Source organism: Tachysurus fulvidraco, chromosome 25, assembly GCF_022655615.1.
Source record: "Tachysurus fulvidraco isolate hzauxx_2018 chromosome 25, HZAU_PFXX_2.0, whole genome shotgun sequence".
NCBI classification, from domain to species: Eukaryota; Metazoa; Chordata; class Actinopteri; order Siluriformes; family Bagridae; genus Tachysurus; species Tachysurus fulvidraco.
The window spans coordinates 4,675,153-4,695,274 of record NC_062542.1 but is presented as its reverse complement, the minus strand read 5'-3'; the positions used below and the strand labels follow the sequence as shown (position 1 = coordinate 4,695,274).

The window sequence follows — 20,122 nt, the reverse complement described above, 5'->3', positions numbered from 1 at the left end:
CCACAATGACACCATCCTTGGCTGTGAGCCAAAATAGTCTGTGTTGTCTGGTTAGGAGCGGTGGGATGCTACTTTTTCCCTGTCAATCTCAGGAACACTAGTCAATCGTGAGCATCTATGCATCCGTATAACAATGGAGAGCAGGCTTACACAAATGGGACAAAAAACCTGAAGTTGGCAACCTCTGAAATAGACAAATACATAGATCACCATTATGTTACTGTGATTGGTAGCACCTAAAAACCATAAATATGGCCTCATCACCATTAGGGAAACATTTATACATTTATAATTTATATCAAGAATTTTATATATCTGTGAAGCTGTTTTGTGGCAATGTTAAAGTGAACTGAATTAATACAGGATTTCTCCCTCTGCTATTGTGCATGTTGGATTTCTCTATAGATGTCATGGACTAAGTAATAGAATATCCTATCTGAGTTTAGATAAAATGCCACACAGAAATTATATATTTCTCTGATTACAATGCGTCTGTGAAGCTTAAATTATTATGTGCCTGTCAGGTCCTGACACAGTGAAAACTCTTTCCCTCGTCTGATGCCGTAATCTCCACCAGGATGACTTATCTGTGTAAATATAAACCGCTGTACCTTGTCCAGACAAATCCAGAGAGCGTTTGTGTGTTTCCTGCCCATCAAACATCTCCAGGGTGTATTTTCCTTTGTCGTTTTCGGTGGGGTTGAAGATCTCGATCCAGAGTTTCTGCATGCTGCTTCCAGGTTTGGTTTTCTCGTCCTGATCGATCCTCCTTTCTCTAAAAATCATTTTTAAGTGTTTATACAGTGAAATATCTCAGCACAGATGATTTCTTTAACCTGATTGGTCAGAATTTTCATGGCATTGATTATAAAATCACAGGTTTATATATTAACGTTCATTCATTTATTCATTCATTCATTCATTCATTCATTCATTCATTCATTCATTTTCTATCGCTTATCCGAACTTCTCGGGTCACGTGGAGCCTGTGCCTATCTCAGGCGTTATCGGGCATCGAGGCAGGATACACCCTGAACGGAGTGCCAACCCATCACAGGGCACACACACACTCTCATTCAGTCACACACTCACACACTATGGACAATTTTCCAGAGATGCCAATCAACCTACCATGCATGTCTTTGGACCGGGGGAGGAAACCGGAGTACCCGGAGGAAACCCCCGAGGCACGGGGAGAACATGCAAACTCCACACACACAAGGCGGAGACGGGAATCGAACCCCCAACCCTGGAGGTGTGAGGTGAACGTACTAACCACTAAGCCACCGTGCCCCCCATATATTAACGTGCTTGTCATAATTTATGTTTTCCAGCAAGGAAAATTCTTCAAGGGGGTACGGTGGCTTAGTGGTTAGCACGTTCGCCTCACACCTCCAGGGTCGGGGTTCGATTCCAGCCTCCGCCTTGTGTGTGCGAAGTTCGCATGTTCTCCTCCGTGCCTCGGGGGTTTCCTCCGGGTACTCCGGTTTCCTCCCCCAGTCCAAAGACATGCATGGTAGGTTAATTGGCATCTCTGGAAAATTGTCCGTAGTGTGTGAATGCGTGAGTGAATGAGAGTGTGTGTGTGCCCTGCGATGGGTTGGCACTCCGTCCAGGGTGTATCCTGCCTTGATGCCCGATGACGCCTGAGATAGGCACAGGCTCCCCGTGACCCGAGAAGTTCGGATAAAGCGGTAGAAAATGAATGAATGAAAATTCTTCAGGATTTAGAGCTGTAAGATGTTTAGCCTCACGCTGTCCTCTTCAGTCATAAGCTGAGTGTCCTGCTTGTACCTCTGGGTTAAGGTCAAATAAATGCCATCGCTATTATCTAGTCGTTATCCTTTTCTTCAGCTTTAGCTTGGCTTATCATTGTTTAAACCCAAACCAAACACTATTAGCTAATATTAATATCACTTATCTTATAGGGATCTGACATACTTTAGCTACCCAAGTTTGCCATCAAGCTAGTTTGTGTTACTAAACTAACAATAGGCTACAGGCTACTTTTACAACCAGTAGGTTGAGCTAACATTAGGTTAACTCTTGTGTTAGCTAAAAGACTAAAAGACAAATTTCTAGCAATCTAGCAAATACTGTTAGATTCTGCAAGATAATTTGTTAGCTGCTAACAAGCAAATTAGCAAAGTAGTTCAGGTTAGCTAAATAGGATTATGTTGTGAATTTAAATCCAATGACAAGATAATTCTATTTGAATACTTGATGATTATACAGATAGTAAGTTAATTGGTGTGTTATGTGATTAAAAGAAGCGATCATGTTAAATAAAATTGCTAGTAGTCTTTTTCAACCAGAATCGTCTGTCTCCTGCTGTGCAAAATCAGTGCAGATCTACATTAAGCTTTCATGCTGAACTTGCATCTTTTTTTTTTTTTTTAACCAAGTTGCTTTGTGTACTGGGGCTTGAAATGAAAGCGAGAGCTTTATGAAAGCACACAACCCAGAGGCTCACTTGAAGTGCCAGCTGGTCTTCATGTAGCTTAGATAGTACTTCAGAGAACAGTAGAGCTTAAAGCCGGCCGCCGTGCACTGGATCCTCATGGGACTGGCAGAGAGAGCTGTAGATCAGACAGAAGAACAGACAGAGGGGTTGAGTGATGCTAAGATTTATAATAAAAAATCCTCACATAATCATTCTGTTATTGTCAGTATGTGTGACTCTGCAGGTCCCTGTGGACTTACCACAATTTCTGCTCAGGCGGCGCGTCAACTGTTCAAACTCTGAGAAGAGAAGTGAAAAGAAACATCTGAAATGACTATTTTTGCTGCATAACTCTCAGTCTGTCGTCATTTAGAGCAACGGTTCAGTCAAAGATAAAATGTGCACAATGTATACAATAGTGATGTGTTCACTCCTCCAAATACTCCACGCATAAATACCTCAAAGACGATATTTTACTTTGTAATGTTATTTGTAATAAGAGTTTAAGCCCAAAAGCAAATTGTTCAGAATATCGTTCAGTAATTGCACAAGCGATAAAACAGACGAAGTTGTACTGTATTACCACAACGACGTGGTAAAGCAATGCAAATCGTTAGAGTTATAACTCTAAAGTTGATTATTGCCTGTATTTATTTCAATTAAACAAAGATATTTGTCCAGATTTTGCATTTATTGTTAACAAAAAAACACATCATGATTTAGTCTTGCCGAATGTCCATAAAACGAACGTTATGGTAAACGAACCCTTAGAGAACCCGTTCTCTTGAACCTAACAAGCTGATGCTTATTACAGAGAAATAATAAAGCATAAAGTTCTCCGTTTCTGAGACTTTCAAGTGGGTGACACGGTGACTTAGTGGTTAGCACGTACGCCTCACACCTCCAGGGTTGGGAGTTCGATTCCCCCAATACTTATATAGTATTGTTCTTTCCGTGCCTCGGGGGTTTCCTCCGGGTACTCCGGTTTCCTCCCCCGGTCCAAAGACATGCATGGTAGGTTGATTGGCATCTCTGGAAAATTGTCTGTAGTGTGTGAGTGAATGAGAGTGTGTGTGTGCCCTGTGATGGGTTGGCACTCCGTCCAGGGTGTATCCTGCCTTGATGCCCGATGATGAATGAATGAATCTAGGCTTTATTTTCTCACCTTTGTCTGTTAACTCGAGAATGCTCTCATCCTCTCCTCTAGCATCAGCCACCACGGCTCTGTACACGCCGGCTTCCTTCTTAGTCACCTGGGTTACGATTTCAAAAGCGTTATCAGGAATTCATTATCCAAAATTAGCTAAGTAAAGCTAAACAAAACTAGCGCACGAGGAAGCACAGACCTGAGGGACTGTGAACGTGCCCACTCCAGACGGCTCGTACACCACCTGTGTGATCTCTACACCGTCCTTATACCACTTCATCTTCGTGTCCTTGTTCATGTTCGTCACCTGCAGCAGTCGACGAAACGAACCCGAAAAACGTCGGCAATTCATAAACAGAATTTCACAAGCGGGTTATAATGATTTCAAACGTTTCTAATATCCGTTGACTTACAATAGTAACGTCTTTCCGTCTACTGTATTTTGAAAATTGACCTTAATACATCAGCCTTAGTTTCGTTATAAATGTTGTGTCTAATTCAGCAGCCTGACCTTGCATTTCATAATCAGCTCACAGTCTTCTGTCACAGTCCATGACAAAAACTCCTCAAAGTATGGTCCTAATAAAAAAAAAAAAATTGAGAGAGAGAGCACATCGTACAAGTGTGTCGAAAACAACAGCACTTTCATTCACTTCTAAAATGTAAACTAGATTTGTAAAGTTCATTGCGACAAACTTTGATGTTGGCTTTGACGATGCAAGTATTCTCAAAGGCCGGTGCTTTTTGGAGGCGAGTGGACATAAGGGTCAGTGTTACTTTTGGAAGCAAGTAGACAGAAAGCTAGGGTGCCAAAACATTTGGAAGTAAGTGGAGACAAGCATGTGACGTCATCCGAATACTCTGGAAGAAGTTCCCCATATTGGGCAGAGTGTTTTGATATGTCACCTGTCCATGTTGTGCTAATTATTTTTTTCATGTGACGTCACGTGACATCATCAGAATACCCGTGAGGAAGTTCCCCTCAGTGTTCTGAGTGTTTTGATATGTCACATGTCCATGCTGTAAAACGTTTTTTGATTTTGCATATTTTGGGGGCGGGGCTGCGGGACAACCGAAAGGCCAGTCGGTACACCAATTTAAAACTTTGTTCAGAGTATCACCCTAAAGGAGTTTGGTGTAGATAGTTCGAAAGCTTGCTGAGTTATAAACCTCCAAAATTTATAATGGGAGTCTATGAGAAAAAAGGCCAATTTGAGACCCGGTACCAGAAGTACCGGAACTCGGATCGCTTAGAAAAGTAAAAGCAACAAACTTCAGACCAGCGTCTACAACATACTCGAATTTGGTGCATGTGGCTCGAAAGCCCTTGGAGGAGTTACTCTTGATAAATTTTTGTCTAAGCTTAAATAGGAAAACAGAATGTTGGCTTCTACAAAGCAACATAATAAAAGATATTTCTGTACAAATAAAACAAATAAATGTTTTTGTTGTGACTCATTTCAAGTCATCTGTTGGAATATACACAGACAAGAAGCTGCAGTAGTTTAGCTATCAAAGAAGAAAAAAAGAAATGAAAAAGTAATGAATGAATGACACATTTAAGGAATAGAGTTTCACTGACAGCTAACGAGGAATGAATCGCCTGGAACGGATTATTTTTATCTAACAGCTTCACGTACATATAAAGTGACATAGTGATGCTTTGACAGCTCTATATGCGGCTTTTCGACGCTCTGAAACTATTTAACAACATTATTTAACCCTTCTGCAGACCTCGTCTGCATTCCTATGCAAATTAGGAGTCATCTGTTTTGACTGCTTATAAAAAATGAAGTATATATGATAACCTTTTTTTTCACCTTTTTAGTCTAACTTGTTTCCAACATATTAACATATATTTTGCAAAGATTTTTGCAATATTTAGTATAATAAACCTCATTGATATGCAAAAATGCCTCATTTTCTAGTAAAAAAAAAACAGAAATTTTGAATTATTTTCATCATAGAGGCACAAAAGTTGATGCACAATTACAGGCTGGTGTATTTCAAAGCCAGGGGATTGTTCTGAAACCATTTTGACCATTTTTAATGTCAGCAAATAATAAAACCTGTTTTTTCCAGGCCAAATTGACTTGAATGCTTATAAATCAAAATGCAATGTCCAATGCTTGTGTGTGTGTGTGTGTGTGTGTGTGTGTAGCATCATTTCGGTAGATCATATTTTGCCCTCTGCTTGGCAAAGGCATATCAAAAGTGTGAAATATTTACAAATATGTATTTTTTTCTGGAGGCCTAATGAAATGCAATGCCCAATTTGTGTGTGTTTGTGTGTGTGGTGTGTGAGTGTGTGTTTTGGGTGCGTGTGTTAGTGGATATTTTATGTGTGAATTTTTGTGTCTGTATGTATGTTTATTGCACTGAAAAGGGCAAACGTGTGACCTATTGCCCCACTAAATGTGGCCGGGTCAAGTTGGCCCTGGATGACTTGAGGAGTTTTACAAACACAGAAGTTCAACATAAGAAAATAGACAAGATAAATTTTACTTGCAAAGTTCATAATTTGGAACAATCCTGGAAAATTTCAGGCAAATATGTGGAAGGAAACCCAAGTTATGACACATTAAACTTTCCAACTGGGTCAGATTGACCCCAGGTGTGCAGAAGGGTTAAACACATACCACTCAAATTCAACCGAAGAATATTTAAAAACCTGACAAATTGAACAAGGCACAGATTTTTTTTCCCTGACCCAGTGGACTCTCACCTGAGCGTCTCTTCCAGTCCCGCCGCTTGGCCTGGGACTTGGCCAGGGTTTGCCTGAACTCTGATTCAATCAGATAAGAAAAAGTCAGGGATAAAGATTTAACCATGGTACATGAGCGTGAAATATCAACCTAGTAATTGTTGCCATGTGCTGTATATAAAGTGATACTGAAATAGAATAATATTAATGCTCACTTATTAAAAAAAAAAGAAAAAAAGAAGAAGAATCAGGTGCTTTATAAACATTAAGAAATGTTCAGTAAAGTTGTAAAAGTTTTTACGCCTTATTGTTATTTCCTAACAATAAAATGAACAACAATACAGTATAACGATTAATATTCCCTGATTAAAGTATAACACTGCGAATGAAGTGCTGTCAATTATTAATTTAGGGCTCTGAACTTTTTTACAAAGCAAAACAAAATCACAAGAAATCGTACTCTCATCCACAAGGACGAGGGTGAACTGGTTCTTGGCTCTTCCGTCCTTAAGCTGTGCCGTGTACGAGCCCTCGTCTTCCTTCGACAGCTCTTCGAACAGAATCTCCACCAGACCGTTTGCTTTGTCAAAGTTGATCTTTCGTGCCTGTGGATCAGCCATAAACACACACTTGTGTATCTTTGTGTTTCAGTAACTATTATTTATTATCAGTAACTACTTAATGAAATTAATTCCTCAGACAAATTTGCATATATTGTTACTATAGGATTTATTCCTGATCACATTGATCATGAATAACACACACACACACACACACACACACACCGGTGTTGAAGAGATCTCTCGGTCATTGAGGATCATGTGCAGTTCTGCAGCGTTGGACAGGGGCTCCGTCTGTAGCCACAGTCTCACTTTCCCCTGCTCCGACACGTCCACCTGCCAGCCCTCGGAGCGCAGTGCAATCACTGCACACACACACACACACACACACACACACACACACACACACACACACACACACACACACACACACACACACACACACACACACACACACACACAAATGGGAACATGCTGATAATCCTTCCCTTGGTGGCCTGATAGAGCTAGCAACCTGAAGGTGATTCCTATACCAGCACCTCTTGGGGTGTTTTACTTCTTTTACACCAGAACAATTATTATTTTTTGTAAAAGAAATGTTTGTGAAACTAGTCAGCTTGTTATTGCTTATGTTGTAGCAGCTATGATCAGTTGCTTCTGACAAGACAGAAATGACATTTTGACCAATCAGATTAGAGTATTAATCAGCACTGTGGCATAACTCAACACAACATGCTTTTATTTTTTATTATTATAATATATATGTTTATTTTTTTTTAATACAAATTATTAATCTTACTTTCATCCTTCACCTGTTTGGTTTTCCAACATCCATCCATCCATCCATCCATCCATCCATCCATCCATCCATCCATCCATCTCTCCATCCATTTGTCTGTCTGGTTCTCTTTCTATCTGTCTGCATTATCGTCTGTCTCAGTATTTGCCCGTTTATCTGTCTTTTTATTTGTCTCTGTCATTTTTCTGTCTGCCAGATTGTTGCCTGTCAGACTTTGGGTTTGTTTTCCTATCCAATCTAATGTCTGCCTTCTGTCTGTCTGACCATCTGTCTGTCTGTCTGTCTTATTCATATGCAATACTTCAGGGTTACTTTATCACTTGACTCTGACAATCTGTCAGTATACATGTGTGCTTTCATGTGTCTCCCCTTCTGTTTTAAGACCCTTTTGGCAATTCGTGCATGATCTTACGTGGGTTCCTTATGTGCCAGCTCAAGTCCATAAGCTTCTCCAGATCTGTGATATAAAAAGAGATCTGACATAAAAACTCCATCCTTCTCCATTCTCCACACGTTGTTTTTAGTGTTAGCATGCTACACCCGGCCGAGTCTGCTCTAGCAGAAATAAGGATATGCTATTAAAGGTACCTTATAATTTTGCCCAAACGATCAAAATAAATGTAGTCTAGACATTTTGTTTTAGCTACTTTGTGATATTGCCAGACCTTAGATCTTCAGAAAGATAGAAATTGTACCATCAGCAGTGAAATTAAAGCTAGAGGAGATGTCAGGCCTGTCTATCGCTTCAGCAATGTAAAGGCCCAGATCGTCCTCTGCAGCTGCACTGAAGGTGAGAACAGATCTGCAACACAAACGCAAGATATCGTGACCACAGTAAATATGTAAATGATTCTTTTTTTACAAGGCATTTACCAAAGAATTCTGCATCTTTAATTGTTACTAATTTCATCCATCAAGGGATCCATCCATCCATACATCCAAACGATCAAAAATCACCAGGTTTTACTGTCTATCAGTTCAAGTTTCAATTTTCATTTAAACAATCTAGGGGGGTCACGGTGGCTTAGCACGTTCGCCTCACACCTCCAGGGTTGGGGGTTCGATTCCCGCCTCCGCCTTGTGTGTGTGGAGTTTGCATGTTCTCCCCGTGCCTCGGGGGTTTCCTCCGGGTACTCCGGTTTCCTCCCCCGGTCCAAAGACATGCATGGTAGGTTGATTGGCAGCTCTGGAAAATTGTCCGTAGTGTGTGAGTGTGTGAATGAATGAGTGTGTGTGTGTGCCCTGTGATGGGTTGGCACTCCGTCCAGGGTGTATCCTGCCTCGATGCCCGATGACGCCTGAGATAAGCACACTCTCCCCGTGACCCGAGGTAGTTCGGATAAGCGGTAGACAATGAATGAATGAATGAAGCTGTTAAGTCACAAACTAATCCAAAACAGATCCATCCAATTAAGAGATCCAATCACCAATCAACCATCCTCCATTCATCCAGCCAACCTAAATGCATCCATCCATCCATCCATCCATCCTACCAAACAAACGACCAATCAATCTTTACACCTTTCACTTTAGTTCAGTTTTTGCTACTGTGTTTGTATGAATTATTTTGGATAACTTTACATCTAGTCTACAACTGTTACTAACATTTTTTTAGAGATCTGCAATTAATCACACACTTATTTTCCTTGGTCTCCAAACGTGCTCGTCCTGCATCGATGGCTTGTCTGTAGTTCTTCTTCCAATCGAACTGAAGTTGGCCTTGGGTCTCAGGTGCTTCAAAGCTCAGGAAGATGAAGCCATCATTATCAACCCCGATCTCAATGTCTCTGGTTGCTGTAGAGTAAAGAAATGGCTATGCACGTCAGTCTGTTGTGAGTAAGACATACTAAAAAGTGTTTATTCATCTAAAGCAACTAAAAGCATTAAAAAGCATTAAAGAAGACACATCGGATCAGCAGAATAAAGCTCTCCGAGCTGTGCTAAGGGAACTGACCTGGGTCAGTGTGGGCTGTGATGGGATCTGTGGGGATGGAAGGTCTTCCCACTCCAGCACTGTTGATGGCACACACACGGAGACGATATGTCTGACCTGCCTGCAGCCCAGAAACCTGACAGCAAAGTCAATATGGTTTCTCCTAAACCACTGGTCACTTTTCAAATCCTTTAGAATGCGAACTACAAAAAATGCACCATTTAAACAAGATTTAAAGGTAAATACTGACCTTTAGGTAAGTCTCTGTGATTGGTTCCTGGGTCACCGAGGTCCAGTCCTCTGACTCCTCCCCCTCACTGATCTCCACAACATAACCAGTGATTTGTGACTGACCTTGGTACAAAGGCTCCGCCCACAACAGAACTACAGATTCCCGACGCACCTCTCTCAACTCCAGGTCATATGGACAGCCTAAGAACATCATCATGACCATGTATAATAAAAAACACAGATTTTTTGTTGGATCTAACTGGCTTGTAAAAAAAGAGTAACAGTTATCCAACCATCCACTCATTCAGTTCATTCATCCATCTGTTTATTCAGTCAAACATCCGAACTACATTATCATTAGGTGCATCCATCTGTCCATCCATCCATCCATCCATCCATAAATCCATCCATCCATTCATAGGTCAGCTAATTTGTCCACCCATAAGTCAATCTATACAAAACAAACCAGTGAAACAGTCATTCTCATCAATTCATCCATCTGTCCATCCATGCATGCATCCATCCATCCATCCATCCATCCATCCATCCATCCAATCAGTTAAACAAACAAACAAACAAAAATCAACAATCTATCCACCCATCCATCCATCACAACCTATCACTAGCTATTAAATCCATTTATTATCCCCACTAACTGTCCATTAGTCCATATAGCCCATCAAACAGTGAACCAGCTCATTTATCCATCAATCAGTTCATACATTACTTCATCCACCCATCCACCCATTAATCCATCCATCCATGCAACATATCAAAAAGAATGATCAAAATTAATTTATTAAAAAATCTAACATGTCTGTTAATTCACAAACTAATTAATTCATCCAATCAACAGATCCAGGAAAACAATCAATGGATCCATTCAACCATTTTCCTTTTATACAACCAACATATCAGTACATTCATACATTTATTACATTACTCTCACTCACTCACTCATTTTCTACCGCTTATCCAAACTTCTCGGGTCACGGGGAGCCTGTGTCTATCTCAGGCGTCATTGGGCATCAAGGCAGGATACACCCTGGACGGAGTGTCAACCCATCACAGGGCACACACACTCTCATTCACTCACACACACACTCACACACTACGGACAATTTTCCAGAGATGCCAATCAACCTACCATGCATGTCTTTGGACCAGGGGAGGAAACTGAGTACCCGGAGGAAACCCCCGAGGCACGGGGAGAACTTGCAAACTCCACACACACAAGGCGGAGGCGGGAATCGAACCCCCCAACCCTGGAGGTGTGAGGCGAACGTGCTAACCACTAAGCCACCGTGCCCCCTGTTATTACATTACACTCTATCTATCTATCTATCTATCTATCTATCTATCTATCTATCTATCTATCTATCTATCTATCTATCTATCTATCTATCTATCTATCTATCTATCTATCTATCTATTTATTTTAATGTCATTTCAATGTTATGTTTGAAAAGCCACTCCCTGCAGTCATTAGTAACATGTACTATGCTTATGGGATCATTATGGTGCATTACAGGTAATAAACCTATAGAATTATCAGTCTCACACTGTATGAATTTTTGCTAACCCTGACATGCCATTCTATCCATCTATCCTTCCATGGATTCCGACTATATTGCATTCTCAAAACACCATGAACCCAACATGGAGGACAAATCAAGGAAAAATAATAGTCCTTATTGATCCTGTACTGTATTCTACAGGGGCTTTTTTTTAGGAATAAAATCCATACAGACACAATGACTTTGGCAGGATAATAATATAGTAATAAAGTACTACAGAGCTTTGACTCTGTTATAATGAATACAGTGTTGTCCGTTTGAACGCGGTTAATTAATTCTCAGTCACATAAAAAATGATTTGAAGAACGTAGGGAGAGATTGTTCTGTGGATATAATACACAAAACAAATTTCTCTGTCTATTAATCATAAAACAAGCACGGCAGAAGAACTTAAGCACTGAAGTGAGAGACAGCTGTACAGTTTGGATTACGTTGTTTTTTTTCATGCCAGGGATTTCGTAGATATTTTAGAAATAATAAATTCATTCAGTTTTCAGTCATCTGTATTCTGGTCAGGACAACAGCGGCCCTGGAGTCTATGCCGGGAGCGTTGGTTAAGAGGCAGGAAGACACCCTGGAGGAACGCCAGTCCATTGCAGTGTACTATGACCATACACTATTTTTAACTAGGGGTGACCTAGCACAGCCATTCCATCTTTTTTTAGTATCAGTGTGTTTTTTTATGAGGACGGAGGAAACCGGAGAACCTGGAGGGACACGACATGGACATGAAAAGAGCATTTAAAGCTCCACATTGACAGTCACATTCAACATTGAAGGGTTGAATGTGGAAACTTGGAGCCGTTAACCGGTAACACCACCCGATGCATCACCAGATAACACCTCACAACACGAGAAAATTGTTAAATACTAATAGCAAATTTTGACTTGCTGGACATACTGTATATCAGACTCCTGGTGGAGTTGCTCTGCACTTGAACTGTCTCATTTATAAATCAATATTTCAAATGAAGTAACGTAAATGTCGATGTTAGACTCTCACCAGGTTCAGCCATCGTCCACTTCTCACACAGAAAAGCTTCACTAGGCCCAGATGGTTTGCTGACTCCGACCATGTTGGCTGCGATGACACGGAACTGATAATAACACCCTTCTTGAAGACCAGGAACCTATGTAATAAGGCATAAATAAAAAGAAAAAACAAGATGCACAGTCAGACAGGAAAAGCTGATTAAACAGAAGACTCTATTTTTATTACTGTACATGCAGGATCATTTTGACCAAAGTGTAAAAAAAAAAAAGACCAGATTTGGTGGTTCAACCAGTAGTGTTGAAGTTAAACCACATCTACTCCAAATAATCCATTCATAAACACATTTATAGAAGCATTACGGAGATCATTCAATCGGACATAATACATAATTCAAAAGCAGGGATATACCACTAATCTGCTAAAATCTACAGAATGTCAAATCGTATTAATAAGAATGCTGATCAGTTGTTCGCATCACATTTACACAATCTCTCTGGTTTAACTCAATAACATGTTTGCCTTGTAAGCAGACTGAGTGAATTCATTCCAAAGTAGTGTTTTTTCTGAATTTGATTATAAATAATAAAGTGAGTTGCAGTACTGTTTGAGAGTCAGCAGAGGGCAGTGTGTGCTTATGCACGCCTATGGCTTCCACTCATATGTTCAATCAAAACGCTAATAAATAAACTCCATAGAAGCCATTCCAGCTCCTGCTGCTCCCATAGAAACCACCCCAGCACCCAGTGCTTCCATAGTAACCATCCCAACCATCAGTGCTTCCACAGAAACCACCCAAGCAACTGGCAATTCCTTAGAAACCACTACAAATCTCACTCCTTAAACAGAATATACCCAGACAAACCCATAGAAACCACTCCAGCTTCCACTGCTAACATAGAAACCATCCCAACCCTCAGTGCATCCACAGAAACCACTCCAGCATCCAGTGTTTCCATAGAAACCCAACTCCCAATGGTTCCATGGAAACCATCCCAATACTCAGTGGTTTCGTAGAACTCACCTCAGCTTCCACTGCTCTCAGGACACCACCCCAACACTCAGTGCTTCCATAAAAACCATCCCAACTTTGAACCCTTTCATAGAAATCATCTCGATTCTCAAACTTTCCACAGAAACCATCTCAGCTTTTAAAACCTCCTTAAAATACCATCCCAGCTTTCATTAAAAAAAAACTAACCCAGCTTTCATAACACAAAGTAGTTCCACAGAATCTCTCTATCCTATTATAGAAACCATGTGAACTCTCAATGCTTCCACAGTACCACTATATGCTGGTAAAGTATACATAGATGCTCTGTAAACTCCTCTTAGCAGAAGTGCACTGTTATCACACACCACTGGAGTAAAGGCAGCCCAGATGTGGAATGACTCACCGTGTACACTCTCTCTTTAACAGGCTTAATGTTGACCTCGTGCCACAAGCCCTGGGATTTTTTCTGCTGATCCAGGAAGTAACCATTCACCGGATCTCCACCGTTATTTGCCGGAGCTCGCCAGCCTATTACCATTTCAGTGCCCGTGCAGTGAAGTATTGAAATGGCAGATGGGGAAGATGGAGCATCTGGAAAGAGGGAAAAGAGGCCATGGCTTTTATAGCGAATACAAATATAAATTGCTTATTACATAATGAATAAAACCACTTTGGAAAGAGCTGTTTAGCAAAGAAATAAACAACATGATGCAGGCCAGATAAACACCATCATGTTAGCCAGCTATCATTAATAATTCTAAGCTGTACTTGAAGCAATGTCACACAGCAAAAACTAATCATTAGCAAAAGCTTATACAGTATAACTATGAGGTTTTAATATTTCTCCACTAAACTAGCATAACAGGTGAAGCAAACACTTCCTGATTTTCTGATTCCATGCTTTCCACTCATCTTTTCTACATTGCAACTTTGCGGGACAGAAATCAAACCATCTGAATGCGATGCGCCGACATGAACGGCTAACATCGCAGTAAAAGAGAAACAGGCCACGGCTAAGCAGATCGTCTACGTGTTCATCCATCTATTCATTGTGAAGCGTGCTGAGATTTGTTGGGCTGGAAGGACAGAATGTCAGCCCTATCATTGTTTGATCGGCCATGGGTGTGTTTGTAAATTGCTTGAGCGTGAGTGACAGCAGAAATGAGTGCCCATTACACCAAGCAGGATGGCGAGAGCGCCTTATCCTGAAGCTTATTACAGACCACAGCTGTGCCACACGAACGCCAGTCTATCTCTATCTGTTTCTGTTATATGAGGACTGCCAGAGGAAATAAACACATCAGATATCTTGCTGTTATACAACTCGAAACAAGAACATGTAATTTAGATTAAACTGTACAAAAGCTTGAACACTACAATACTAGAAGTTTATTCATACATGAATAATGAAATCCTGGAGCTGATAGGGAAAAACAAAAATCTGAGTAATTGCCCCCTTTAAATGCTATAACTCATCATAGAAATATCATAGAAACTGTCAAAGACATTCTCTGTGTGCTAGCACTTCAAAATAGAACGTGTCAATTATTAAATTCATTAGCATAGATAGTTGTTGCCATTTCAACATAATAATTCTGTCCGTTGTTTTTGTAAAAACGTGTATGAAATAATATTTTTGTAGTTTAAAACAATAGTTTGTAACCAAATGTAGTTGAAGAGCCAGGATATGTTTGGCTACCTAAGTTTGTTTGTTGCTAGCTACAAGGTTAATTTAGTTAAAGAAAAAAACTTGAAACCTCACGTTGAGTGTTAACCTCTCAGTGGCTGGGTTGGTTCTATTGCCATTGTGAACCCTGGCCACTAAGATATATCTTATCTTTGATATATAACTCATTACACACACAAACCTAATGAAATCAAACACTGTCATCATTCATCAATCATGTCTATGCGGATTAATGAAATTTGTGATGATGGGATATTGTGTACAAGTTCAAAGCCTGCAGTCAGCATGCTAGATTTCTTACATTTAGCTGCCTGTACCAGGATGGGTTCGGACGCCTCTGAGTAGCGACTGTTTCCTGCTCGGCCAACTGATTTCACTCTGAACACGTACTGCTTATTGGTCTTGAGGCCATGCACCGAGAACCTGAGAGAGAACAACATAACTATTAAAGCAGGTTAAATCATTAAAGCGTAATATTACTGGGTATTCACTTCACTTTTAATAACCTCCTCTTTTAAATTCTTTCCTGTTTTGAGTGGTAATTAATTGCACATTAGCATGTTTGCATGTTTGACAATTCCAATCTCAAAAATGAGTATTTTTACTGTTGCTCCTAATACTACGTTCCTAATACCAGTACTAGGGTTTTCAGGGATCATTTTTCTAGTCAAAGAGTCAAATCTCTTTATTAAACTCCCTCACTTCTTGTGATCCCACTATCTGGTGTTAAATGGAGGACACAGATTCATCTTGCTAACACTTAGGTTCTTCTGAAAGTTTTTGGCTCTCTTATTAGGAACTTTCTGGAACATTAAGATAGAGGTCTTCACGGGTCCAAAAAAGATAGGTGGCTCACCGACCTATACACTGCCCACAATAACCCATCCAAAAAAGTAGATCAAAAAACCCGAGGTCCGACCTGAGATAATAATAATAGAGGCATCGGGTCTTGGGTAATTTAAAATGAATGTGTTTTTACCGAACGGACCCGAGAATACCCGAACTACTCGTGTGTGAGCCCTTTTCCAACCTCTCCTCTGTTTGCCAAGACCACTTGTGACATGTGGCTGGCGACATGTGGCTGACGGTAAGCAAATTTTCGTTGTAACAGACCTGTCAAGCAATTTTGAATCCACGCGGTTACTTTAGTGTAGAGTTTTGCAACATTCGGGTCCAGTCGGGTTAAAAAAAATTGCCAACGGGTCGGGTCGGACTCGGGTCTATTTTTTTGGGTTTGTCTCGGGTCGGGTCTTTCTTTAAAAAAAAAATTGTGCACCGGTTCGGGTAAAAAGTGATTCGGGTCACTTCGGGTCGGGTACATTTCTTTAGACCCGAGAAGACCTCTACATTAAGGCTCTGCATTGATCGACTGCAATGCTATTTTATTAATAAGTCTAAATTTAATAATTAGGTCAGATAATGCTTGAAATTCTTAAAATGAAGTTTGTATAGCATACCGTATAACGATTAATGATCATGATCATGGAGTTCATACAGTAAACTAAACTGCTTACAAACACAATACTGACTCTAATGCAGGTCATGTGAGTAAAACATTAATCTGGTACATTATTTAACATGCTTCCCTGCTTTTACCTGGTGCCTGTGACTGGTTTGTTGTTAATGGTTCTCCACTCAGAGCTCCCCAGCTCATTGCAGTACAGGTAATATCCCAGAACTCCCTCTGTGTTCTTGGGCTCTTTCCATGTTAGAAGGATTGACCTGTCTGTGTCCTTAATGGCTTGAACACAGTAGGGTGCTTCAGGGACACCTAAAAACCAGACGCAAGCAGTTTTAAATGCATTTTTTTTTTCTAGAAATAAAAATACTTAGAAATATTTTGGTGAATTTGTGCAATTCATGCAATTTTATTGCTTGAAAAAGTGGGAGAAAATACAAGTAAAGCTGAGCTGAATTTGATAGTTTTATGAAGTTCAGATTTCTCTTCACACATTAACTTGCTGCATTTAATATATACGGAGTGAAATTTTATTGCTTTTGTTAAGAAACAAATTCAAATGCCGTTCTTCGCAGAAAATGGAAAATAAAAGTTGTTCCGTCAATTATCTTGGAAATAAACTAAATAAAATAGTGTACCCGTTAGCAATAAACCCTGTATCTTATTTAGTCTATAATATAGATATTTTATATCATTTTTTCATCATGATCTTGTCATCATCTTAGAGAATTCTTTGTTGCTTTCTTGTATTGTGTTTAAAAATGAATGAAACGTTAATCTAGATGGCAATAAAGACCCATTTATCAGGAAAATATAAAGAAAAACAAATGTTAAGGTGTTTTTCTGGAGCCAGTTTTTCTGTTTTCTATATTGCATTACGAATTAATAGTTTTAATAATTTTTTTACACAACTAATAAATATTTTATCTCCTTTTATTGATCATTTTCCATTGATAGAGTTCTACCATTTGATTTACTGTAATGATCGTATTCTACAGTGAAGTTTGTTAGACCTGCGGAAGTCAACATTGTTTCAGGTAAAAAAGAACATACTAAGAAAACAATGAAATCTGTGCAAAAGCAGTAAACAAATAGCAGGTACTGTAGATAGCCCTGTGATAAATAAAAATATTACGTAACAGTGGGAAGTTAGACTGTTGTTCTTTCCTCTAAGCTTACTTCCTCCTCTTGTGTTTCAAATGAATGCTGATGGGATGATGGTGTTAAACTTGTCGGATTGTAGTATATAGTTCCATTTTGCATCCACCCACTTTTAACTGCCCCTTCATCTCTATAAGATGTCATACTCACCGAGAGCTTCTCCTAGCGAGATGGGTTGGCTCGGCTCTGAAGGTTCGCTAACGCCATACTTGTTCACAGAGCGCACACGGAAACAGTAGGTCATCCCTTTCTGCAAGTCAAATGCTGCAAACCTTGTAGCATTGATCGTCATGTCCAGGCTGGCCAAGCTCCAGCTCTCCTTACCAGCTAGGGTCTGGAAGATTCATCAGATCATCAAATTCTAACAGATTTAAAATTAAAATTTTTATCAAACCGTATTCAATCGGTTCTTTGGCGTACATCTTTCATTATGCCAAATGCAAAAAAAAAAGATCTCTTTGAAAAGGTGCCAAACGGAGACAAAAAGCTTCCCTCAGCTTTCATTTTGTCTCATGTGTTAGATCACTAGAATCATTTTTCATTCTTTTTGTTATGGTTTTTGGTCTAATGCATGCACTTGCCCACATCTGTCATCTTATGTTTCATGTAAATTACATTAAAAATAAAAAGCCCAATTCCACAAGTATTTTCCATATCATTCAAACAGAGCAAGATGATTTTCACAGGTTTCATCTGCTCTTGATGTATTAGAAGGTTTTATTTCAGAGCTTTTTCTATAAAAGTCCAATAAAACATCGATGTCCTGTGGCAGTTCACAGCCTCACTGGCTCATTACGAGCTGCTCGTCTTCCACTATCCTGAATGATACTGGAAATTTTCTTCCTTTTCTTTGTGCATATGAAACCGTAACTTCTGGCAGTTTAAGACTGGCCCAGACCCTATTAAATGATAAAGTTTCAAAACAGCTTATGAACTTTAAAAACAAAGAGCGAAATGGGATCTTGTTTCAACTTAATTATGTCCCAAAATTGAAACACCTCCCACTGTGTTGACTGGAAGGCTCCACCAAATGCAGAGCAAATTATGAAAGTTGGCTGAGGAGTAGGGAAAGTAAATAAAAAAGAGAACTGTTGATTGTTTTACATGTTTGCACCATCTCTTATCTCTTTTTGTATCTTTGCAGTCGTAAAACACAGAACAGACACTGCAGAAAGATCGGATGAACAGCTTCAAAGCGACTGTAGTATAGAATTATTCGTATAACTGTGTATTTAATTTCATTGTAGCTCTGCTGTGTATCTTACTAGCATATTATTCAATAACAATCTCTAAATCTCTTGAAGGTATCTCCAGTTAGGGCCACTACTAGCAGAACTATAAGTCTATTTACATTTAATGTTTATAGTTATACTGCTAAAATATCTGTATTTCTTACTAGATTATCTGTATGGCTAACTAGCATAACTGTTTCTTTATTACCATTTCTCTGGCCAGCATAACTGTGTCTTTAAATAGAATAAATTTATCTGGCATGCATAACTGTTTTTGACTGTCATAAGTGTATCTCTGATTAGCATAACTGTATATCTAACTAGCATAAATGCATTTGTAACTAGCATTCCTGCATTTCTGACTAGCATATCTGTTTCTTTATTACCATTTCTCTGGCCAGCATAACTGTGTCTTTAAATAGTATGAATTTATCTGGCATGCATAACTGTTTTGACTGCCATAAGTGTATCTCTGATTAGCATAACTGTATCTATAACTAGAATTTCTGTCTCCTTACCACCATTTCTATGACCTGCATACAGTAATTGTATTTTTAGAAATTATAATTCTATCTGATTAGCATAACTGTATATCTAACTAGTATAAACGCATTTGTACAATAACTAGTATTCCTGTATTTCTGACTAGCATAACTGCATTTCTGATTAGCATAACTGTATCTCTAAACTAGGATAATTGCATTTCTGACTAGCATATTTTTTCTCTCTCTACCTAGCATAACTGTACCTATGATAACTTTGGGTGAGTCTGAACGAAGTCATTAATTATAATGACTATGTTAATGATCTAGATGGGTACATTGCATATGTAGGCTTATGTGTATGATGTGTCTGTTGAGAATGCATTTGTGGCTAGCATAATAGTATCCCTGACTAGCATAACCATATTTCACACTAGTACAACTGTATTTCTGGTTATTTATTAAAGTCTAGTGTTTGAAGACAGGAGGTAAGTGTTTACCCTCTCCACAAAGTAGCTGAGTGGCTCTTTGCCCCGAGGATCTGGCTCGGTCCAGCACATCACGACATAAGTGTCACTTAACTCACATAAACGCACATCAGTTGGGGAAAAAGGGACTCGGATCTGACCTACAGGAGGAGAAAAAGAGAATGATGAGATGGAAAAGACAGATGTGATAGTTGGAGAAGAGCAGAAAAATGAAGGTTTATGAAAAGGAGGAGA

At 39.5% G+C, this 20,122-nt stretch overlaps 1 protein-coding gene across 1 annotated transcript in view; it reads right to left on the bottom strand.

Moving 5' to 3' along the window:
• The window catches only part of myom3 (myomesin 3), a 51,285-nt gene that overhangs the window by 1,748 nt on the left and 29,415 nt on the right, over window positions 1-20,122 (bottom strand). Inside the window, exons 14-33 of the mRNA XM_027170165.2 lie at window positions 19,901-20,028; window positions 17,837-18,020; window positions 16,663-16,837; window positions 15,368-15,489; window positions 13,783-13,970; window positions 12,398-12,524; window positions 9,837-10,018; window positions 9,608-9,722; window positions 9,291-9,447; window positions 8,349-8,455; window positions 8,066-8,110; window positions 7,080-7,219; window positions 6,755-6,899; window positions 6,316-6,375; window positions 4,102-4,169; window positions 3,790-3,897; window positions 3,609-3,696; window positions 2,704-2,742; window positions 2,474-2,579; window positions 612-775 (exon numbers count right to left, since the gene is read on the bottom strand). Coding sequence (XP_027025966.2) covers window positions 612-775; window positions 2,474-2,579; window positions 2,704-2,742; window positions 3,609-3,696; window positions 3,790-3,897; window positions 4,102-4,169; window positions 6,316-6,375; window positions 6,755-6,899; window positions 7,080-7,219; window positions 8,066-8,110; window positions 8,349-8,455; window positions 9,291-9,447; window positions 9,608-9,722; window positions 9,837-10,018; window positions 12,398-12,524; window positions 13,783-13,970; window positions 15,368-15,489; window positions 16,663-16,837; window positions 17,837-18,020; window positions 19,901-20,028 — 2,448 coding nt within the window. The remainder of the gene's footprint in view (window positions 1-611; window positions 776-2,473; window positions 2,580-2,703; window positions 2,743-3,608; window positions 3,697-3,789; window positions 3,898-4,101; window positions 4,170-6,315; window positions 6,376-6,754; window positions 6,900-7,079; window positions 7,220-8,065; window positions 8,111-8,348; window positions 8,456-9,290; window positions 9,448-9,607; window positions 9,723-9,836; window positions 10,019-12,397; window positions 12,525-13,782; window positions 13,971-15,367; window positions 15,490-16,662; window positions 16,838-17,836; window positions 18,021-19,900; window positions 20,029-20,122) is intronic.